Source organism: Oncorhynchus nerka, linkage group LG14 (assembly GCF_034236695.1).
Source record: "Oncorhynchus nerka isolate Pitt River linkage group LG14, Oner_Uvic_2.0, whole genome shotgun sequence".
Lineage (NCBI taxonomy): Eukaryota > Metazoa > Chordata > Actinopteri > Salmoniformes > Salmonidae > Oncorhynchus > Oncorhynchus nerka.
In genome coordinates this window covers 98,883,688-98,908,890 of record NC_088409.1, presented here as the reverse complement: position 1 = coordinate 98,908,890, position 25,203 = coordinate 98,883,688, and the positions used below count along the sequence as shown (strand labels likewise).

General features: G+C 44.9%; 1 protein-coding gene across 2 annotated transcripts in view; it reads right to left on the bottom strand.

The window, feature by feature from the left end:
- Positions 1-22,463, bottom strand: part of LOC115124679 (cyclin-dependent kinase-like 1) — a 32,196-nt gene extending 9,733 nt beyond the window's left edge. The window contains exons 1-9 of one of the 2 annotated variants that reach the window (XM_029654111.2): positions 21,837-22,463; positions 21,476-21,664; positions 21,220-21,341; positions 16,788-16,860; positions 16,492-16,582; positions 12,121-12,321; positions 11,917-11,999; positions 9,100-9,156; positions 2,930-3,085 (exon numbers count right to left, since the gene is read on the bottom strand). In XM_029654111.2, the coding sequence (XP_029509971.1) occupies positions 2,930-3,085; positions 9,100-9,156; positions 11,917-11,999; positions 12,121-12,321; positions 16,492-16,582; positions 16,788-16,860; positions 21,220-21,341; positions 21,476-21,643 (951 nt within the window). In that variant the 5' untranslated portion in view covers positions 21,644-21,664; positions 21,837-22,463. Of the gene's footprint in view, positions 1-2,929; positions 3,086-9,099; positions 9,157-11,916; positions 12,000-12,120; positions 12,322-16,491; positions 16,583-16,787; positions 16,861-21,219; positions 21,342-21,475 lie in introns of both variants that reach the window. The other variant, XM_029654113.2, reaches the window with a different exon arrangement.
- Positions 22,464-25,203: the final 2,740 nt, after the last annotated feature.

Sequence of the window (25,203 nt, the reverse complement as noted above, 5' to 3'; positions counted from 1 at the left end):
AAAGGGCCAGCTAGGGCATATTGAGCAGGGCTGGGGGCTCTACAGTGAAATAAGACAATAATCACTAACCAAAACAGCAATAGACAAGGCATATTGACATTAGGGAGAGGCATGTGTAGCCGAGTGACCATAGGGTCCAGTGAGTAGCTAGGCGAGTTGGAGGCACGTCGATTCAGACAGCTAGCAGGCCGGGGCTAGCAGGCTAGCAGATGGTCCTCAGGGGGACGTCGCAATGGGAGAGCCTGTTGAAACCCCCTCGGACGGTTACATGATGGATCGGCGGGGCTCCGTGTCGGCAGCAAAGGGTCCAGGCCAATTGTCAAAAAGAGGTATTGAAGCCCGGCAATTGTTTGATGGATCTCTTCGGCTAGCCGGGACATGGTATGCTCGGGGTTGATATCGCGCTGTGCAGACTGGCAGGAATTGGCCGGGCTGAGGCTGGCAGATGTCCGAATTAACAGTGATGACCGCTAGCAGTGGCTAACTGACTACTAGCTTAGTAGCTAGTTAGCTGGCTAGCTGCTGATGGGGGTTCAGGTTCTATAGTGTAATAAATAGCACTAGCTTAGTAGCTAGTTAGCTGGCTAGCTGCTGATGGGGGTTCAGGTTCTATAGTGTAATAAATAGCACTAGCTTAGTTGCTAGTTAGCTGGCTAGCTGCTGATGGGGGTTCAGGTTCTAAAGTGTAATAAATAGCACTAGCTTAGTAGCTAGTTAGCTGGCTAGCTGCTGATGGGGGTTCGGGTTCTAAAGTGTAATAAATAGCACTAGCTTAGTAGCTAGTTAGCTGGCTAGCTGCTGATGGGGGTTCAGGTTCTAAAGTGTAATAAATAGCAGATCCGTACCACATTGGGTGAGGCGGGTTGCAGGAGAGTATGTTCAGTCCGATGATGGATATTGAGATGTTGTTGTTTTTTATATATACGAAGAACAATTATATAAACAGGCAATTACCGGTGGTATTTGGTGGAGGACATAACCAGTGGTGTCTAGTGGATGATATAACCAGTGGTGTCTAGTGGAGGACATAACCAGTGGTGTCTAGTGGAGGACATAACCAGTGGTGTCTAGTGGAGGACATAACCAGTGGTGTCTAGTGGAGGATATAACCAGTGGTGTCTAGTGGAGGACATAACCAGTGGTGTCTAGTGGAGGACATAACCAGTGGTGTCTAGTGGAGGATATAACCAGTGGTGTCTAGTGGAGGACATAACCAGTGGTGTCTAGTGGAGGACATAACCAGTGGTTTCTAGTGGAGGACATAACCAGTGGTGTCTAGTGGAGGATATAACCAGTGGTGTCTAGTGGAGGACATAACCAGTGGTGTCTAGTGGAGGACATAACCAGTGGTGTCTAGTGGAGGACATAACCAGTGGTGTCTAGTGGAGGATATAACCAGTGGTGTCTAGTGGAGGACATAACCAGTGGTGTCTAGTGGAGGATATAACCAGTGGTGTCTAGTGGAGGATATAACCAGTGGTGTCTAGTGGAGGACATAACCAGTGGTGTCTAGTGGAAGACATAACCAGTGGTGTCTAGTGGAGGACAGTGGTGTCTAGTGGAGGACATAACCAGTGATGTCTAGTGGAGGACAGTGGTGTCTAGTGGAGGATATAACCAGTGGAATCTAGTGGAGGCCATAACCAGTGGAATCTAGTGGAGGCCATATGCAACCAAAAACAACTTTTTTTGTCATTAATTCAATTCACAAGATAGAATGAACCTCTGTGATTCTTGGACGCTGACATTGGACGCACAACCAGGGTAGTATAGCAGCATTCATTGATTTCAAAGTCAAAGGTCACCTTCAACGGCTGATGTCTGACGGCATGCGGGAACGCTCTCAGAAAACAAGATACATACACACAACGTAGACACTTAGCTAGCACACATAGGGCCACAAGAAAATACTCAGGAGTTGACAGTTGAGAAAAGCCCCTGGCCCTAAGCATACAACCTTCACTCCAGCCTGTCTGTCTCTCACCCCAGCCTGTCTGTCTCTCACCCCAGCCTGTCTGTCTCTCACCCCAGCCTGTCCGTCTCTCACTCCAGCCTGTCTGTCTCTCACTCCAGCCTGTCTGTCTCTCACTCCAGCCTGTCTGTCTCTCACCCCAGCCTGTCCGTCTCTCACCCCAGCCTGTCCGTCTCTCACCCCAGCCTGTCTGTCTCTCACCCCAGCCTGTACGTCTCTCACCTCACCCTGTTCGTCTCTCACCCCAGCCTTTCCGTCTCTCACCCCAGCCTTTCCGTCTCTCACCCCAGCCTGTCTGTCTCTCACCCCAGCCTGTCCGTCTCTCACCCCAGCCTGTCTGTCTCTCACCCCAGCCTGTCTGTCTCTCACTCCAGCCTGTCTGTCTCTCACCTCACTCTGTCTGTCTCTCACTCCAGCCTGTCTGTCTCTCACCCCAGCCTGTCTGTCTCTCACTCCAGCCTGTCTGTCTCTCACCCCAGCCTGTCTGTCTCTCACCCCAGCCTGTCCGTCTCTCACCCCAGCCTGTCTGTCTCTCACTCCAGCCTGTCTGTCTCTCACTCCAGCCTGTCTGTCTCTCACCCCAATCTGTCCGTTTCTCACTCCAGCCTGTCTGTCTCTCACCCCAGCCTGTCCATCTCTCACCCCAGCCTGTACGTCTGTCACTCCAGCCTGTACGTCTCTCACCTCACCCTGTTCGTCTCTCACCCCACCCTGTCCGTCTCTCACCCCAGCCTTTCGGTCTCTCACCCCAGCCTGTACGTCTCTCACTCCAGCCTGTCTGTCTCTCACCCCAGCCTGTACGTCTCTCACCTCACCCTGTCTGTCTCTCACTCCAGCCTGTCTGTCTCTCACCCCAGCCTGTCCGTCTCTCACCCCAGCCTGTACGTCTCTCACCTCACTCTGTCTGTCTCTTACTCCAGCCTGTCTTTCTTTCATCCCGACCTGTCTTTCTCTTACCCCGACCTGTCGTCGTCTGGAGATTTTGTTGTCATGGCGTCTCCCGGGACAATCCCCCTCGCGGCCCCAGCTGGCTCCGCCTTCTTCCAGAAAGTATGGCAGCTCCAACAGCTCCTCACAGGACAGACGCAACAACGGGTCCATCACCAGGCATGACTAATCAACACAACCATACATCCATCAGTCAATCAGTCAATCAGTCAGTCAGTCAGTCAGTCAGTCAGTCAGTCAGTCAGTCAGTCAATCAATCAGTCAATCAGTCAGTCAATCAATCAGCCAATCAATCAGCCAATCAGTCAATCAGTCAGCCAATCAGTCAGTCAATTATTCAATCAGTCAGTCAATCAGTCAGACAATCAGTCAATCAGTCAATCAGTCAGTCAGTCAGTCAATCAGTCAATCAATCAGCCAATCAATCAGCCAATCAGTCAGTCAGTCAATCAGTCAATCAATCAGTCAATCAGTCAATCAGTCAGTCAATCAGTCAATCAGTCTATCAGTCAGTCAATCAATCAGCCAATCAGTCAGTCACTCAGTCAGTCAGTCACTCAGTCAATCAGTCAGTCAATCAGTCAATCAATCAGTCAGTCAATCAGTCAATCAGTCAGTCAATCAATCAGTCAATCAGTCAATCAGTCAATCAATCAGTCAATCAGCCAATCAGTCAGTCAATCAGTCAGTCAATCAATCAATCAGCCAATCAGTCAATCAATCAGCCAATCAGCCAATCAGTCAGTCAGTCAGTCAATCAGTCAATCAATCAGTCAATCAGTCAGTCAATCAGTCAATCAATCAGTCAGTCAATCAGCCAGTCAGTCAATCAGTCAATCAGCCAATCAGTCAGTCAGTCAATCAGCCAGTCAGTCAATCAGTCAGTCAGTCAATCAGTCAATCATTCAATCAGTCAGTCAATCAGTCAGTCAATCAGTCAGTCAATCAGCCAGTCAGTCAATCAGTCAGTCAGATCAAAACAAATCAAATGCATTTGTCACATACAACAGGTATAAACCTTATCGTGAAATGCTTACTTACAAGCCTTTAACCAACAGTGCAGTTCAAGAAATAGAGTTAAGAAAATATTTAATAAATAAACTAACGGAAAAAATATATATAAAGTAACACAGGCGTATACGGGGGGTACCGGTACCGAGTCAACGGGTACAGGTTCGTCCAGGTAATTTGCACATGTATAGAATTGATGACAGTTTTACACAATCTTGGCATTCTCTCAACCAAACAGTCTTAACGGAGTTCCCACATATGCTGAGCACTTATTAGCAGCTTTTCCTTCACTCTGCCATCCAACTCAACCTAAACCATCTCAATTGGGTTGAGGTCGGGTGATTGTGGAGGCCAGATGATCTGGTCATCTGATGTTGCAATCCATCACTCTCCTTCTTGGTCAAATAGCCCTTATCCAGCCTGGAGGTGTGTTGGGTCAGATGGGATGACGTATCGCTGCAGAATTCTGTGGTAGCCATTCTGGTGAAGTGTGCCTTGATTTAAAAATAAATCACTGACAGTGTCACCAGCAAAGCACCCCCACACCATCTCACCTCCTCCTCCATGCTTCACGGTGGGAACCACACATGCGGAGATCATCCGTTCACCTACTTTTGCGTCTCAGAAAGATACGGAGGTTGAAACCAAAAATCTCATCAGGCCAAGTGTCTGTTACTTGAACTCTGTAAAGCAGTTATTTGGCCTGTAATTTCTGAGGCTGGTAACTCTAATGAACGTATTCTCTGCAACAGAGGTAACCCTGGGTCTTCCTTTCCTGTGGCGGTCCTCATGAGAGACAGTCATCATAGCACTTGATGGTTTTTGCGACTGCACTTGAAGAAACTAACATTTCTGGACATTTTCCAGATTGACTGACCCTCATGTCGTAAAGTGATGGACTGTCGTGTCTCTTGAGCTGTCAATAATATGGACTTACCAAATAGATATAATATATAATATCAACACATATATAATATATATATATATATATATACACCATCCATCCCTTGTCACAACTGATTGGCTCAAATGCATTAAGAAGGAAAGAAATTCCACAAATGAACTTTTAACAAGGCGCACCTATTAATAGAAATGCATTCCAGGTGACTACCTCATGAAGCTGGTTGAGATAATGCCAAGAGTGTGCAAAGGTGTCATCAAGGCAAAAGGTGGCTACTTAATATAAAATATATTTGGATTTGTTTAATAAAATGTGGGTTACTACATAATTCCACGTGTTATTTCATAGTTTTGATGTCTTCACTATTATTCTGCAAAAACTCTTGAATGAGTAGGTGTGTCCAAACTTTCGACTGGTACTGTAGGTAGGGGTAAAGTGACAACGCATAGATAATAAACAGCTAGTAGCAGCGGGGGGAGGGCCCTTCCTCTGACAATGCAGAGCAGTTGCCTTTCCAGGCGGTGATGGAACCGGTCGGGATGCTCTCGGTGGTGGAGCTGTAGAATTTTTTGAGGATCTGGGGACCCATGCCAAATCTTTTCAGTCTCCTGAGGGGGAATAGGTGTTCTCGTGCCCTCTTCACGACTGTCTTGGTGTGTTTGAACCATTCTAGTTTGTTGGTGATGAGGACACCAGGAACTTGACACTCTCGACCCGCTCCACTACAGTCCTGTTGATTTTAATGGGGGCCTTTTCGGGCCCACCTTTTCCTGTAGTTCATGATCAGCTAATTTGTCTTGATCACGTTGAGGGAGAGGTTGTTGTCCTGGCACCACACTGCCAGGTCTCTGACCTCCTCCCTTTAGGCTGTCTCATCGTTGTCGGTGATCAGGCCTACCACTGTTGTGTCGTCAGAAAACTTAATGATGGTGTTGGAGTCGTCTTTGGACACGCAGTCATGGGTGTACATGGAGTACAGGAGGGGTCTGAGCACCCACCCCTGAGGGGCACCATCCCTCGGATCAGCGTGGCAGATGTGTTGTTGCCTACCCTCACCACCTGGTGGCGGTCCATCAGGAAGTCCAGGATCAAGTTGCAAAGGGAGGTGTTTAGTCCAAGGGTCCTTAGCTTAGTGATGAGCTTTGAGGGCACTATGGTATTGAACACTGAGCTGTAGTAAATGAAAAGCATTCTCACATAGGTGTTCCTTTTTCCAGGAGGGAAAGAGGAGTGTGGAGTGCGAATGAGATTGCGTCATCTGTGGTTCTTTTGGGCCGGTACGCAAATTGGAGTGGGTCTCGGATTTCCGGGATGATGGTGTGGATGTGAGTCATGACCTGCCTTTCAAAGCACTTCATTGCTACTGAGTGCTACAGGGCTGTAGTCATCTAGGCAGGTTACCTTCAATTTCTTGGCCACAGGGACTATGGTGGACTGCTTAAAACATGTACAGTTGAAGTCAGAAGTTTACATACACCTTAGCCAAATACATTTAAACTCAGTATTTCACAATTCCTGACATTTACCTGGTAAAAATTCCCTGTCTTAGGTCAGTTAGGATCACCACTTTATTTTAAGAATGTGAAATGTCAGAATAATAGTAGAGAGAATGATGTATTTCAGCTTTTATTTCTTTCATCACATTCCCATTGGGTCAGAAGTTTACATACACTCAATTATTATATGGTAGCATTGCCTTTACATTTTTAAACTTGGGTCAAATGTTTTGGGTAGCCTTCCACAAGCTTCCCACAATAAGTTGGGTGAATTTTGGCCCATTCCTTCTGACAGAGCTGGTGTAACTGAGTCAGGTTTGTAGGCCTCCTTGCTCGCACACGTTTTTTCAGTTCTGCCCACAAATTTTCTATGGGATTGAGGTCAGGGCTTTGTGATGGCCACTCCAATACCTTGGCTTTGTTGTCCTTAAGCCATTTTGTCACAACTTTGGAAGTATGCTTTGGCTCATTGTCCATTTGGAAGACCCATTTGCGACCAAGCTTTAACTTCCTGGCTGATGTCTTGAGATGTTGCTTCAATATATCCACATAATTTTCTTTCCTCATGAAATTTCCTCATTCTTTCCTCCTCTATTTTGTGAAGTGCACCAGTCCCTCCTGCAGCAAAGCACCCCCACAACATGATGCTGCCAACCCCGTGCTTCACAGTTGAGATGGTATTCTTGCAAGCCTCCCCCTTGTTCCTCCAAACATAATGATGGTCATTATGGCCAAACAGTTCTATTTTTGTTTCATCAGACCAGAGGAAATTTCTCCAAAAAGTATGATCTTTGTCCCCATGTGCAGTTGCAAACCGTAGTGTGGCTTTTTGATGGCGGTTTTGGAGCAGTGGCTTCTTCCTTGCTGAGCAGTATTTCAGGTTATGTCAATATAGGACTCATTTTACTGTGGATATACAGTGGGGCAAAAAATTATTTAGTCAGCCACCAATTGTGCAAGTTCTCCCACTTAAAAAGATGAGAGAGGCCTGTAATTTTCATCATAGGTACACTTCAACTATGACAGACATAGTTTTGGCCGGATATGGTTCTCAATCAGGGACAGCTGTCTATCGTTGTCTACTTAGGTAGCTTTTTTTTTATTCTTGTGGGTAATTGTTTTCTGTTTAGTGTTTTGCACCTGACAGGACTGTTTCGGTTTCGTTTATTCACTTTGTCATTTTTGTTTCAGTGTTCAGTGTGCTTTGGTCCGATTCCTCCTCTTCAGAAGATGACACCCATTACACTTGTGGAGGTATAAAATCACAGGTACACCTCCAATTGTCTCAAAATGGTGTCAATTAGCCTATCCGAAGCTTCTAAAGCCATGCCATCATTTGCTGGAATTTTCCAAGCTGTTTAAAGGCACAGTCAACTTAGTGTATGAAAACTTCTGACTTACTGGAATTGTGATAGAGTGAAATAATCTGTCTGTAAACGGTTGTTGGAAAAATGACTTGTGCACAAAGTAGATGTCTTAACCGACTTACCAAAACTATAGTTTATTAGCAAGAAATGTGGGGTGTGGTTGAAAAACAAGTTTTAATGACTCCACCCAAGTGTTTGTTGATATCTGACTTCAACTGTAGGTATTATTGACTCGGTCAGGGAGAGGTTGAAATTGTCAGTGAAGACACTTTCCAGTTGGTCCACTTATGCTCTGAGTACACGTCCTGGTAATCCGTCTGGCCCCTCGGCCTTGTGAATGTTGAGCTGTTGAAAGGTCTTACTCACATCGGCTACCAAGAGCTAGATCACACAGTCATCCCAAACAGCTGGTTCTCTCATGCATGTTTCAGTGTTGCTTGCCTCGAAGCAAGAATAAAAGGCATTTAGCTCGTCTGGAAGGCTCGCAACACTGGGCAGCTTGCAGGTGGGTTTCCTTTTGTAATCCGTAGTAGTTTGCAAACCCTTCCACATCGGACGAGAGACAGAGTCGATGTAGTAGGATTCAATCTTAGTTCTATATTGACGCTTTGTCTGTTTCATAGTTCGTCTGAGGGCATAGCGGGATTAATTATAAACATCCTGATTAGCGTCTTGAAAGCGGCAGCTCTAGCTTATAGCCCGGTGTGGATGTTTCCTGTAATCTATGGCTTCTGGTTGGGATAAGTACGTACGGTCACTGTGGGGATGACGTTGATGATATGCACTTTTTGATGAAGCAGGTGACTGAGGTGGCATACTCCTCAATACCATTGGATGAATCCCGGAACATTTTCAAGTCTGTGCTTGCAAAACAGTCCTGTAGTGTAGCATCCGCGGCATCTTACCACTTCCATATTGAGTAAGTCACTCGTACTTCCTGCTTTAGTTGTTGCGTGTAAGCAGGAATCAGGAAGATAGAATTATGGTCAGATGTAGCGCGAGAGAGAGCTTTGTATCGACCTCTGTGTGGAGTTAAGGTGAAGAAATTAGATCAAATGGATTTAAGTTTGCCTGCATTAAAGTACCAGGCCACTAGGAGCGCCACTTCTGGATGAGCATGTTCTTGTTTGCTTATGGTCTTATAGAGTTAATTGAGTGCAGTCTTAGTGCCAGAATCAGTTTGTGTGGTAAATAGACAGCTCCGAAAAATATAGATGAAAACTCTCTTGGTAGATAGTGTGGTCTGCAGTTTATCATGAGGTACTCTACCTCAGGTGAGCAGCACAGTTCGTTAGGAGCCAGTACAACGGTAGCCATGCCCTCCGGCGCCATTCTTCTTTACACAGTCAGTCAGTCAGTCAGTCAATCACCAGATATTACTAACGGTAGGTGTAAAGCACAGACCTTCATGACAGTGAGAGCGTGAGAGGACACACCATGGAAGCGTTTCTCCAGGGGCTCCTACAGAGAGAACAGAGAATAATCAAGCAAAATACTATACTGTCAACAGTGATATGATGATATCAACAGACAGTGATATGATGTTATTAATAGGCTTGATATAAAATTAGATAACATTGGAACCGTACCCGAAGTGTCTGGCTAGGCCAGGGGATATAGTAATATAGTTAGTTATAGTATAGTATTTATTGTATAGTACAGTATATATAGTTAGGTACCATAGTGTCTGGCTAGGCCAGGGGATATAGTAATATAGTTAGTTATAGTATAGCATAGTACAATATAGTATAGCATAGTATAGCATAGCATAGCATAGTATAGTATAGTTACCGAAGTGTCTGGCTAGGCCAGGGGATATAGTAATATAGTTAGTTATAGTATAGCATAGTACAATATAGTATAGCATAGTATAGCATAGCATAGCATAGTATAGCATAGTATAGTATAGTTACCGTAGTATCTGGCTAGGCCAGGGGATATAGTAATATAGTTAGTTATAGTATAGCATAGTACAATATAGTATAGTATAGCATAGCATAGCATAGTATAGCATAGTTACCGTAGTATTTGGCTAGGCCAGGGGATATAGTAATATAGTTAGTTATAGTATAGCATAGTACAATATAGTATAGCATAGTATAGTATAGCATAGTATAGTATAGTTACCGTAGTATTTGGCTAGGCCAGGGGATATAGTAATATAGTTAGTTATAGTATAGCATAGTACAATATAGTATAGCATAGTATAGCATAGTAGAATATAGTATAGTTACCGTAGTATTTGGCTAGGCCAGGGGATATAGTAATATTGTTAGTTATAGTATAGAAAGGTTTAGTACAGTATAGTGTATATATAGTTAGGTACCATAGTGTCTGGCTATGCCAGGGGATATAGTAATATAGTTAGTTATAGTATAGTATTTATTGTATAGTACATTATATATAGTTAGGTATAGTTAGGTACCATAGTGTCTGGCTAGGCCAGGGGATATGGTAATATAGTTAGTTATAGTATACAAAAGTATAGTACAGTATAGTATATATAGTTAGGTACCATAGTGTCTGGCTAGGCCAGGGGATATAGTACTATAGTTAGTTATAGTATTTATAGTACAGTATAGTATCTATAGTAAGGTACCATAGTGTCTGGCTAGGCCAGGGGATATAGTAATATAGTTAGTTATAGTATACAGTACCAGTCAAAAGTTGGGACACAGCTACTCATTCAAGGGTTTTCTTTATTTTTACTATTTTCTACACTATAGAATAATAGTGAAGACATCAAAACTATGAAATTATACAAATGGAATCAAGTAGTAACCAAAAAGTGTTTAAAAAATCAAAATATATTTGAGATTTGAGATTCTTCAAAGTAGCCACCCTTTGCCTTGATGAGAGCTTTCCAAACTCTTGGTGTTCTCTCAACCAGCTTCACCTGGAATGCTTTTCCAACAGTCTTGAAGGAGTTCCAACATATGCTGAGCACTTGTTGCCTGCTTTTCCTTCACTCCGCGGTCCGACTCATCCCAAAACATCTCAATTGCATTGAGGCCAGGTCATCTGATACAGCCCTCCATCCCTGTCCTTCTTGGTCAAATAGCCCTTACACAGCCTGGAGGTATGTTGGGTCATTGTCCTTTTGAAGAACAAATGATTGTCCCACTAAGCACAAACCAGATGGGATGGCGTATCACTGCAGACTGCTGTAGTATCCATGCTGGTTAATTGTGCCTTTAATTCTAAATAAAACACTGACAGTACCACCAATAAAGCACCCCCACACCATCACACCTCCTCCTCCATGCTTCACGGTGGGAACCACACATACGGAGATCATCTGTTTACCTACTCTGCGTCTCACAAAGACATGGTGGTTGGATCCAAAAATCAAACATTTGGACTCATCAGACCAAAGGACAGATTTCCACCGGTCTAATGTCCATTGCTCATGTTTCTTCGCCCAAGCCAGTCTCTTCTTATTATTGCTGTCCTTTAGAAGTGGTTTCTTTGCAGAAATTCGACCATGAAGGCCTGATTCATGCAGTCTCCTCTGAACAGTTGATATTGAGATGTGTCTGTTACTTGAACTCTGTGAAGCATTTATTTGGGCTGGAATTTCTGAGGCTGGTACCTCTAATAAACGTATCCTCTCCAGCAGAGGTAACTCTGAGAGGTCCTCATGAGAGACAGTTTCATCATAGCGCTTGATGGTTTTTGTGACTGCACTTGAAGAAACTTTCAAAGTTCTTGACATTTTCCGGATTGACTGGCCTTCATGTCTTAAAATAATGATGGACTGTCATTTCTCTTTGCCATAATATAGACTTGGTCTTTAACCAAATAGGGCTTCTGTATACCCCCTCAGACACCTTTTCACAACACAACTGATTGGCTAAAACGCATTAAGAAGAACTTTTAACAAGGCACACCTGTTAATTGAAATGCATTCCAGGTGACTACCTCATGAAGCTGGTTGAGAGAATGCCAAGAGGGTGCAAAGCAGTCATCAAGGCAAAGGGTGGCTACTTTGAAGAATCTCATATATTTTTTCGAGTTGTTTAACACTTTTTTTGGTTACTACATGATTCCATATTTGTTATTTTAAAGTTTTGATGTCTTCGTGATTATTCTGCAACGTAGAAAATAGTACAAATAAAGGAAAACCCCTTGAATGAATAGGTGAGTCCAAAATGTTGACTGGTACTGTATATAAATAAATATATATATTAATAGTATATAAATATATAAATAGTTAGGTACCGTGGTGTCAGGCTCGGGGATGCTGACTCCACTGAAGAACACGTTGGATCGGAACACCTGCTGGTGACGAGGGATCAGGTCACCTGATGTGGTCAGAACGGAGGTTATCACAGGTAGCAGGCAACATAAAGCAAAAACAACAAACAGCTGTCGTTTGGAAAAAATTAACCTTGACAATAAATTGGCTCCTTCTCACATGTGTACCTAGAGTGCTTCTGATGAGGTAGAGCTGGTCAACGTCAGAGCGTCCAGGCCAGAGAGGGTTTCCATGGAGTAGCTCAGCGAATACACAGCCCAGCGCCCAGAGGTCCACCGGGGCTCCATACTGAGTATCACCCACCAGGAGCTCTGGAGCCCGGTACCACCGAGTAGCCACATAGTCTGTATAGTCATCACCTGGCCCCGCTGAACACAGAGAGAGACATTGAATAACATGAGGGAGAGAGAGAGAGAGACATTGAATAACATGAGGGAGAGAGAGAGAGACATTGAATAACATGAGGGAGAGAGAGAGAGAGAGACATTGAATAACATGAGAGAGAGAGAGACATTGAATAACATGAGGGAGAGAGAGAGACATTGAATAACATGAGGGAGAGAGAGAGACATTGAATAACATGAGGGGAGAGAGAGAGACATTGAATAACATGATTGGGAGAGAGAGACATTGAATAACATGAGGGAGAGAGAGAGACATTGAATAACAGAGAGAGAGAGAGAGAGAGACATTGAATAACATGAGGGAGAGAGAGAGACATTGAATAACATGAGGGAGAGAGAGAGAGACATTGAATAACATGAGGGAGAGAGAGAGAGAGACATTGAATAACATGAGGGAGAGAGAGAGACATTGAATAACATGAGAGAGAGAGATTGAATAACATGAGAGAGAGAGAGACATTGAATAACATGAGAGGAGAGAGAGAGACATTGAATAACATGAGAGAGAGAGAGAGAGACATTGAATAACATGAGGGAGAGAGAGAGACATTGAATAACATGAGAGAGAGAGAGAGACATTGAATAACATGAGGAGAGAGAGAGAGAGAGATTGAATAACATGAGGGAGAGAGAGAGACATTGAATAACATGAGAGAGAGAGAGAGAGAGAGACATTGAATAACATGAGGGAGAGAGAGAGAGACATTGAATAACATGAGGGAGAGAGAGAGAGACATTGAATAACATGATTGGGAGAGAGAGAGAGAGACATTGAATAACATGAGAGGAATAACATGAGAGAGAGAGACATTGAATAACATGAGGGAGAGAGAGAGAGAGACATTGAATAACATTGAATAACATGGAGAGAGAGAGAGACATTGAATAACATGAGGAGAGAGAGAGACATTGAATAACATGAGAGAGAGGAATAACATGAGGGAGAGAGAGAGAGACATTGAATAACATGAGAGGAGAGAATAACAGAGAGAGAGACATTGAATAACATGAGGGAGAGAGAGACAGAATAACATTGAATAACATGAGAGAGAGAGAGAGACATTGAATAACATGAGGAGAGAGAGAGACATTGAATAACATGAGGGAGAGAGAGAGAGACATTGAATAACATGAGGGAGAGAGAGAGGTAGACATTGAATAACATGAGGGAGAGAGAGAGAGAGACATTGAATAACATGAGAGAGAGAGAGACATTGAATAACATGAGAGAGAGAGAGAGACATTGAATAACATGAGGGAGAGAGAGAGAGAGAGACATTGAATAACATGAGGGAGAGAGAGAGAGAGACATTGAATAACATGAGGGAGAGAGAGAGAGACATTGAATAACATGAGGGAGAGAGAGAGAGAGACATTGAATAACATGAGGGAGAGAGAGAGAGACATTGAATAACATGAGAGAGAGAGAGAGACATTGAATAACATGAGAGAGAGAGAGAGACATTGAATAACATGAGAGAGAGAGAGACATTGAATAACATGAGGGAGAGAGAGAGAGACATTGAATAACATGAGGGAGAGAGAGAGAGACATTGAATAACATGAGGGGAGAGAGAGAGAGACATTGAATAACATGAGGGAGAGAGAGAGAGACATTGAATAACATTGAATAACATGAGACATTGGAGAGAGAGAGACATTGAATAACATGAGAGAGAGAGAGAGACATTGAATAACATGATTGGGAGAGAGAGAGAGACATTGAATAACATGAGAGAGAGAGGAGACATTGAATAACATGAGAGAGAGACATTGAATAACATGAGGAGAGAGAGAGAGAGACATTGAATAACATGAGGAGAGAGAGAGAGACATTGAATAACATGAGGGAGAGAGAGAGAGACATTGAATAACATGAGAGGGAGAGAGAGAGAGAGACATTGAATAACATGAGAGAGAGAGACATTGAGAGAGAGAGAGACATTGAATAACATGAGGGAGAGAGAGAGGAGACATTGAGGGAGAGAGACATTGAATAACATGAGGGAGAGAGAGAGAGACATTGAATAACATGAGGAGAGAGAGAGAGACATTGAATAACATGAGGGAGAGAGAGAGAGACATTGAATAACATGAGGGAGAGAGAGAGACATTGAATAACATGAGGGAGAGAGAGAGAGAGAGACATTGAATAACATGAGCAGGTAGACATTGATGAGGAGAGAGAGAGAGACATTGAATAACATGAGGAGAGAGAGAGACATTGAATAACATGAGGAGAGAGAGAGAGGTAGACATTGAATAACATGAGAGAGAGAGAGAGACATTGAATAACATGAGGGAGAGAGAGAGAGAGAGACATTGAATAACATGAGGGAGAGAGAGAGACATTGAATAACATGAGGGAGAGAGAGAGACATTGAATAACGTGAGGGAGAGAGAGAGACATTGAATAACATGAGAGAGAGAGAGAGAGAGACATTGAATAACATGAGCATCCCACACCACTGGCGCAATGATGCGGAACGGAGGGATGATGGAGGTCTCGTCTTCCTGCCTCTCCTCTGCGTCATAGAGGTGAGACAGGGCGTCCGCCTTCACATTCTTCGAGACTGGCTTATAGGAAATCGTGAATTGGAACCTGGCGAAGAATAGAGCCCACCTGGCCTGTCTTGGGTTTAGTCTGATGTACTCCAGTTTGCGTTGGTCTGTTCACACCAGGAAAGGGTGTTTGGATCCCTCCCGCCAGTGCCTCCACTCCTTCAGAGCCTTCTTGACCGCCAAGAGTTCCCGGTCCCCTACGTCGTAGTTCCTCTGGGCGGGGCTCACTAGATTGGAGTAGAAAGTGCAGGGTTGACTGGCTGCTATGGAGGGGTTCCGGTGCGCTGGGATAACAATGCCCCGACTCCTACTTCGGAGGCATCCACCTCGACGATGAAGGAGAGTTAGGGAGCAGTGGTGAAACGTGCCTTCAGCGTGTCAAACGCCATCTCCGCCTTCAGCTGTCCAACGGAGCTGCTGGGGACCTCCTGTCAGCTGAAGCTCCGGATGACCCTTACGAAATTAGTTGACGAACCCCGGGAATCGCTGGACTGCTTTCGCGGACTTGGAGATGGGCCATGACCTGAATGCGCTGATGCGTAGGACACTTCCTTCCAAGGACACGGACCACTGGAAAAACAAAACATTTCTCCTGCTCATGCTCCAACAGTCTTCTCAGCACAGACCTGACTAACGAGACTAATGCTGGACGCGGTCAGCAGAATAGACCATAATGTAGTCTATATAGACCACTACGCCCCGTCCCAGCATGTCACGAAACACGTTGTTGATGAAGGCCTGGAGGACTGAAGGAGCATTAGACAGGCCAAAGGGCATTACGAGACACTCGTAATGACCTGTGGTTGTGGAAAAACTGACTAGCTGACTGGCTAACTGACTGGTTAGCTGACTGTCTAACTGACTGGCTAGCTGACTGACTGAACAGCTGACTGGCTAGCTGATTGGCTGACTGGCTAACTGACTGACTGAACAGCTGACTGGCTAGCTGATTGGCTGACTGGCTAACTGACTGACTGGCTAGCTGACTGAATGACTGGCTGATTGGCTGACTGACTGACCGGCTAGCTGACTGGATGACTAGCCGACTGACTGGCTAGCTGACTGCTTAACTGGCTGACTGGCTAGCTGACTGGCTAGCTGACTGCTTAACTGACTGACCGGCTGACTGGCTAGCTGATTGGCTAACTGAATGACTAACTGGATGAAGTTTTTGACTCACTGACTGACTGTCTAACAGGCTGACTGGCCGGTTGACTGACTGGCTGACTGCCTAAATGGCTGACTGGCTAGCTGATTGGCTGACTGGCCGGTTGACTGGCTGATTGGCTGACTGTCTAACAGGCTGACTGGCCTTCTCTCCTCCCTATACTTCCCTGCTGTGGAAGTGAGGAGACCAGAACAGCAGCTGATATCTTTAGGCTCCTTGTTGAATTAGTCATTAGAGAAACATAGAACACTAAGCGCACACAAACATACTCACGGGCCGTGGTGTGTGTGTGTGTGTGTGTGTGTGTGTGTGTGTGTGTGTGTGTGTGTGTGTGTGTGTGTGTGTGTGTGTGTGTGTGTGTGTGTGTGTGTGTGTGTGTGTGTGTGTGTGTGTGTGTGACCTACTGAGGATCCTGGCAAATCCAAAGTCACAGAGTTTGATGACTCCTGTCTTGGTGAGGAGGATGTTCTCTGGCTTCACATCCCGATGAATACACTGCAACACACACACACACACACACACACACACACACACACACAGACACACACACACACACACACACACACACACACACACACACACACACACACACACACTATTACAGAACTGAAAAGTAATATAGATGTCAATAAAGCTATTATACAAAAATAAATCATTTCTAGCACACAGACATTAGAAGTAAGAATTAGCTGCAACTAACGTTGTGTTTGTGGCAGAAGTTGACGGCCTGCAGCGTCTGCCACACTATACTCTTCAGTTGAACCTCAGGGACCCTGGAGGAGACCAGAACACAACGGGATGTTTTATAGAACACACAGAGGTCGGAGGTTATAGAGGGATACTTAGTTGTTGTCAATAGTTCAGAAACACGTACAGTTGAAGTCGGAAGTTTACATACACTTAGGTTGGAGTCATTAAAACTAGTTTACATACACTCAGGTTGGAGTCATTAAAACTAGTTTACATACACTCAGGTTGGAGTCATTAAAACTAGTTTACATCCACTTAGGTTGGAGTCATTAAAACTAGTTTACATACACTTAGGTTGGAGTCATTAAAACAAAACACATTTTTTTGTCAACAAACTATAGTTTTGGCACGTCGGTTAGGACATCTACTTTGTGCATGACACAAGTCATTTTTCCAACAATTGTTTACAGACAGATTATTTAACTTATAATTCACTGTATCACATTTCCAGTAGGACAGAAGTTTACATACACTAAGTTAACTGTGCCGTTAAACAGTTTGGGAAATTCCAGAAAATTACGTCATGGCTTTAGGAGCTTCTGATAGGCTAATTGACATAAATTGAGTCAATTGGAGGTGTAGCTGTGGATGTATTTCAAGGCCTACCTTCAAACTCAGTGCCTCTTTGCTTGACCATTTTTTTTATTTTAAATCAGCCAAGACCTCAGAAAACAAATTGTAGACCTCCACAAGTCTGGTTCATCCTTGGGAGCAATTTCCAAATGCCTGAAGGTACCACGTTCATCTGTACAAACAATAGTATGCAAGTATAAACACCATGGGACCATGTAGCCATCATACCGCTCAGGAAGGAGACGCCTTCTGTCTCCTAGAGATGAAAGTACTTTGGAGCGAAAATTGCAAATCAATCAGAACAACAGCAAAGGACCTTGTGAAGATGCTGGAAGAAACAGGTACAAAAGTATCTATATCCACAGTAGAACGAGTCCTATATCGACATAACCTGAAAGGCCACTCAGCAAGGAAGAAGCCACTGCTCCAAAACCTCCATAAAAAAAGCCAGACTACGGTTTGCAACTGCACATGGGGACAAAGATCGTACTTTTTGGAGAAATGTCCTCGGGTCTGATGAAACGAAAAAAATAACTAGTTGGCCATAATGACCATCGTTATGTTTGGAGGAAAAAGGGGGAGGATTGCAAGCCGAAGAACACCATCCCAACCGTGAAGCACGGGGGTGGCAGCATCATGTTGTGGAGGTGCTTTGCTGCAGGAGGGACTGGTGCACTTCACAAAATAGATGGCATCGTGAGGTAAGAAAATTATGTGGATATACTGAAGCAACATCTCAAGACATCAGTCAGGAAGTTAAAACTTGGTCGCAAATGGTTCTTCCAAATGGACAATGATCCCAAGCATACTTCTAAAGTTGTGGCAAAATGGCTTAAGGACAACAAAGTCAAGGTATTGGAGTGGCCATCACAAAGCCCTGACCTCAATCCTATTGAACATTTGTGGGCAGAACTGAAAAAGCATGTGGGAGCAAGGAGACACAAACCTGACTCAGTTACACCAGCTCTGTCAGGAGGAATGGGCCAAAATGCACCCAATTTATTGTGGGAAGCTTGTGGAAGGCTAGCCAAAAAGTTTGACCCAAGATAAACATTTTCAAGGCAATGCTACCAAATACTAATTGAGTGTATGTAAACTTCTGACCCACTGGGAATGTGATGAAAGAAATAAAAGCTGAAATACATCATTCTCTCTACTATTATTCTGTCATTTCACATTCTTAAAGTAAAGTGGTGATCCTAACTGACCTAAAACAGGGAATTTTTACTCGGATTAAATGTCAGGGATTGTGAAAAACGGAGTTTCAATGTATTTGGCTCAAGTATATGTAAACTTCCGACTTCAACTGTAGTCATCATCATATGTAATGCTACTGTAAATTCATAATAATCCTCATGATATTTAATGCTACTGTAAATTCATAATAATCCTCATGATATTTAATGCTACTGTAAATTCATAATAATCCTCATGATATTTAATGCTACTGTAAATAATTCATCATAATAATCCTCATTATAATCATCGTGACATGTAATGCTACTGTAAATAATTCATCATAATAATCCTCATTATAATCATCGTGATATTGTTATGTTCTCAGATCCTTTCTCGTTACATCCAAACGGACTGCTGCTTTAAACAGTTCTCTATCACCCGGGCAACTGTATATGCATGTCGCCCCTAGCAACCACGGCTTTTGTTTTCAGGGGCGGCTTGAGTTTCTGCTGCGTGGCATTCTGGGTAAAGGACCTGTAGTGAGGCAGCGAGGGAGGAAGCTTTCTCCTAACATAATACACACACTGCCCTTTGTCTTGGGAACGGAGAGTGTGTGTGGGGTAGAGGGGTGTGTGTGTGTGTGTTCTATAAAACATCCTGTTGTGTTCTGGTCTCCTCCAGGGTCCCTGGGGTTCAACTGAAGAGTAATAGTGTGGCGGACGCTGCAGGGCGTCAACTTCTGCCACAAAACACAACGTTCTGTTCTTGTCTAATGATATTCTGCATTATGTCATTCTGTATTACGTGTCATGTTTTGTGTTGGACCCCAGGAAGTGTAGCTGCTGCTTTTGGAACAGCTAATAATTATAATGTCTGCGTGCTAGAAAGGATTTATTTTTAACTTTTGAGTTATTTTGTATCATAGCTTTATTGACATCTATATTACTTTTCACTTCTGTAAAAGCGTGTGTGTGTGTGTGTGTGTGTGTGTGTGTGTGTGTGTGTGTGCGTAATGTGTCAATTAAAGTATGCTGACACAATACTTTTTCTTCTAATGTTCTCTGTCTTTAGTGTCTCTTAGCAACGGTCTCCCACCACGTAGTTCAGACGCTGTTCCTCCTCTCTGTCCCTGCCTCTCATTCTGTCTGTCCCCTATCTCTCCTTCTCCCTCTCTTTCCCCCTATCTCTCCCTCCCCCTCTCTGTCCCCCTATCTCTCCCAACCCCTACCTCATTCTCTCTGTCCCCCTATCTCTCCCAACCCCTACCTCATTCTGTCTGTCCCCCTATCTCTCACAACCCCTCTCTTTCTCACTGTCCCCCTATCTCTCCCAACCCCTACCTCATTCTGTCTGTCCCCTATCTCTCCAACCCCCTCTCTGTCCCCCTAACTCTCCCTCCCCTACCTCATTCTCTCTGTCCCCCTATCTCTCCCAACCCCTACCTCATTCTGTCTGTCCCCTATCTCTCCCAACCCCTACCTCATTCTCTCTGTCCCCTCTCTCTCCCAACCCCTACCTCATTCTCTCTGTCCCCCTCTCTCTCCCAACCCCTACCTCATTCTCTCTGTCCCCCTCTCTCTCCCAACCCCTACCTCATTCTCTCTTTCCCCCTCTCTCCCAACCCCCTACCTCATTCTGTCTGTCCCCCTATCTCTCCCAACCCCTACCTCATTATCTCTGTCCCCCTATCTCTCCCAACCCCTACCTCATTCTCTCTGTCCCCCTCTCTCCCAACCCCTACCTCATTCTCACTGTCCCCCTATCTCTCCCAACCCCTACCTCATTCTCTCTTTCCCCCTCTCTCCCAACCCCTACCTCATTCTGTCCATCCTAGTGGTCAGACTAACCACCAGGCAAAGTGTATGACGTGAGGAGTCACTAAATGAAACAGGAAAGATGATCATAGAGCTCCTGAGAGTGAGAGAGTTAGACCAACACAAAGGACATCACATGTTTATTTTAGCAGCTGAGTTGGGGTTGGGCCCGAAAGAGTCATGACAGGGTGATAAGAGTTAACATACCCACGGGGTTAGGGAGTCATGACAGGGTGATAAGAGTTAACGTACCCACGGGGATAGGGAGTCATGACAGGGTGATAAGAGTTAACGTACCCACGGGGTTAGGGAGTCATGACAGGGTGATAAGGGTTAACGTACCCACGGGGTTAGGGAGTCATGACAGGGTGATAAGAGTTAACGTACCCACGGGGTTAGGGAGTCATGACAGGGTGATAAGAGTTAACGTACCCACGGGGTTAGGGAGTCATTACAGGGTGATAAGAGTTAACGTACCCACGGGTTAGGGAGTCATGACAGGGTGATAAGAGTTAACGTACCCACGGGGTAGGGAGTCATGACAGGGTGATAAGAGTTAACGTACCCACGGGGTTAGGGAGTCATGACAGGGTGATAAGAGTTAACGTACCCACGGGGTTAGGGAGTCATGACAGGGGTGAAGAGTTAACGTACCCACGGGGTTAGGGAATGTGACCGAGTTAACGGGGTTAGGGAGTCATGACAGGGTGATAAGAGTTAACGTACCCACGGGGTTAGGGAGTCATGACAGGGTGATACGAGTTAATGTACCCACGGGGTTAGGGAGTCATGACAGGGTGATAAGAGTTAACGTACCCACGGGGGTGTCGGTCCAGCTCGTTCAGGACGGTCTGCTCACAGAACTCAAAGACCAGGTGGAGACGTCTCTTCCTTCTGAAAACCTCCAGGAGGTTAACCAGGTTCACATGCTTCAGCTGCTGCAGGGATGAACACAGTGGGTGGTGAGAGGGTGCTGTCTGTCTGTCTGTCTGTCTGTCTGTCTGTCTGTCTGTGTGTGTGTGTGTGTGTGTGTGTGTGTGTGTGTGTGTGTGTGTGTGTGTATCTCTCCTACCTTCAGCATGCGTATCTCCCTCAGTGCTATCTTCCTGATGACTGGGTCATCCTCTGACTCAACAAACTTCTTGATGGCGACTATCTGTCCGGATTCCCTGTGTCTGCATTTAAACACCACACCGTATGAACCCTCTCCAATCTTGGCCAGCTTGTCATACTTCTCCATCAGACAGGTGAGGAACGTAACCTGTCACACACAAAACACTTTTTTTTTTTTTTCTTTCACTGATATTCTGAATACGTAGCCTTCGGATCTGTCGTTTCACTGAGGTCCTACAGGAGGAACAACACTTCTTTTGAGCTTGTTATTTCAGAGAAATGTACATCCTACTCACTACAATCACTATATATGTACTCACTGCTGTTTGTGTTGACTCGGAGCGCCAAACGGTCTTCAGACCAAATTATATGTACATCCACGCGAACACGATCGCACCCATGACGTCTTTAGGCGCAGGTATATTAAGTATTTCCCGCTTTACTGCTTTCAATTTAATTTCCAATTATAGGCTGACTTCGATTAACGTTGTTAACGCGCGGTTCTCTCCGGTAGACCGAGTCATTCAACAGAGTGGTTCTCGTTTCCACTTCGTTGGGACTAACGCTGGGCGCCTTACCAACAGCGGTTCCTTGGTTACCCGGTAACTCGTCATTCCCGTTTTAGCTAAAAGTCTATAATATCCTGCTCGTGGTCCTTAGTTCTCCGTTCTGTAATCCTATTATGTTGTTGATGCTTATATTTACAGGCGCAAATATAGCCTACACCTTTTGGCGTCGGCGATTCCAGTCCTCCGTGCACCTGATCGCTCCCATGGAAACACGTCTGAGAGGTGAGACAGGGTGACTACCGTAGTTACAGTATATCTACGTTACCTGTCCATTAGTTACACATGGTGCTGCCTATAACATATATGTTGGGCTTGGTTGCTTTGAGAAAATGGTGTAATGTCCAATATTGATGTGAAATAATACCTAGCTTAAATTAGTTCATTATAAGCTATATTGCAATATCTACAATAGGCCTAACCTCCATTATCATACCATGCAAGTTCCATTCACTTGCTATAGCATATAAAATACATCATGAACTGGGAACAACTACAATCTATATGAACAAAAATATAAACGCAACATGCAAAGTGTTGGTTCCATGTTTCATGATCTGGAATAAAAGATCCCAGAAATGTTCCATACTGCACAAAAAGCTTATTTCTCTCAAATGTTGTACACAATTTTGTTTACATCCCTGTTAGTGAGCATTTCTCCTTTTGCCAAGATAATCCATCCACCTGACAGGTGTGGGACATCAAGAAGCTGATTAAACAGCATGATCATTACACAGGTGCACCTTGTGCTGGGGACAATAAAAGGCCACTCTAAAATGTGCCGTTTTGTCACACAACACAACGCCACAGATGTCTCAAGTTTTGAGGGATGGTGCAATTGGCAGAAATGTCCACCAGAGCTGTTGCCAGATAATTGAATGTTCATATCTCTACCATAAGCCGCCTCCAACGTCGTTTTAGAGAATTTGGCAGTACGTCCAACCGGCATCACAACCACAGACCACGTTTAACCAGGCTAGCCCAGGACCTCCACATCTGGCTTCTTCATCTGCGGGATTGTCTGACACCAGGCAACCAGACAGCTGATGAAACTGAGGAATATTTCTGTCTGTATGTAATAAAGCCCTTTTGTGGGGAACAACTCAGATTGGCTGAGCCTGGCTCCCCAGTGTGTGTGCCTATACTCTCCCAGGCCCACCAATGGCTGAGCCTGGCTCCCCAGTGGGTGTGCCTATACTCTCCCAGGCCCACCAATGGCTGAGCCTGGCTCCCCAGTGGGTGTGCCTATACTCTCCCAGGCCCACCAATGGCTGAGCCCCTGCCCAGTCATGTCAAATCCATAGATTAGGGCCTAATGAATGTATTTAAATCGACTGATTTCCTTATTTGAACTTGCATTTCTATTTTTGTTCAGTTTTACTTTTGATAAAATGGGTCATAATTTTGTTAAATCTGACTGTATATTGTAGAGAAGACAGTTGCTTAATGATCGTTTAATGTTCATACTCATGCTATATTATTAGAAACCAGGGGCTAACCAAGCAATCATGAGAGCATATCATAGTCTGTCTGGGGCAGTGGTTGGAGAAGGCCTAAGCCCTCCAATACCATAACAGCTGGTTGATTCCTCCCCTTCCTCTACTTGGCATGGTACACTGTGTTGGTCTCGTGGTGGTTTTCTGTGGTCCACTGTGGAAGACTAATGCAGCTGTTGACGTCAACAACAACAACAACAACAACGATCCCACGGGAAAATCAAGTTTATCATCTTTAAAAAATGTTTAAAAGCAAAAACGGGGTCGACATGTATCAGGGTCAACAGGGTCGACATGTTTTAGGGTCAATGGGGTCGACATGTATCAGGGTCAACAGGGTCAACGGGGTCAACATGTATCAGGGTCAACAGGGTCAACGGGGTCAACATGTATCAGGGTCAATGGGGTCAACATGTATCAGGGTCAATGGGGTCAACATGTATCAGGGTCAACAGGGTCAACGGGGTCAACATGTATCAGGGTCAACAGGGTCAACGGGGTCAACATGTATCAGGGTCAACAGGGTCGACATGTATCAGGGTCAACAGGGTCAACATGTATCGGGGTCAACGGGGTCAACATGTATCAGGGTCAACAGGGTCAACATGTATCAGGGTCAACAGGGTCAACATGTATCAGGGTCAACAGGGTCAACATGTATCAGGGTCAACAGGGTCAACATGTATCAGGGTCAACAGGGTCGACATGTATCAGGGTCAACATGTATCAGGGTCAACAGGGTCAACATGTATCAGGGTCAACGGGCTCAACATGTATCAGGGTCAACAGGGTCAACATGTATCAGGGTCAACGGGGTCAACATGTATCAGGGTCAACGGGGTCAACATGTATCAGGGTCAATGGGGTCGACATGTATCAGGGTCAACAGGGTCGACATGTATCAGGGTCAATGGGGTCAACATGTATCAGGGTCAATGGGGTCGACATGTATCAGGGTCAACGGGGTCAACATGTATCAGGGTCAACAGGGTCAACGGGGTCAACAGGGTCAACAGGGTCAACAGGGTCGACATGTATCAGGGTCAACGGGGTCAACATGTATCAGGGTCAACGGGGTCAACATGTATCAGGGTCAACAGGGTCAACGGGGTCGACATGTATCAGGGTCAACAGGGTCAACATGTATCAGGGTCAACAGGGTCAACATGTATCAGGGTCAACAGGGTCAACATGTATCAGGGTCAACAGGGTCAACATGTATCAGGGTCAACAGGGTCAACATGTATCAGGGTCAACGGGGTCAACATGTATCAGGGTCAACAGAGTCAACGGGGTCGACATGTATCAGGGTCAACAGGGTCAACATGTATCAGGGTCAACAGGGTCAACATGTATCAGGGTCAACAGGGTCAACATGTATCAGGGTCAACAGGGTCAACATGTATCAGGGTCAACAGGGTCAACATGTATCAGGGTCAACGGGGTCAACATGTATCAGGGTCAACAGGGTCAACGGGGTCAACACGTATCAGGGTCAACAGGGTCAACATGTATCTGGGTCAACGGGGTCAACATGTATCAGGGTCAACAGGGTCGACATGTATCAGGGTCAACAGGGTCGACATGTATCAGGGTCAACAGGGTCGACATGTATCAGGGTCAAC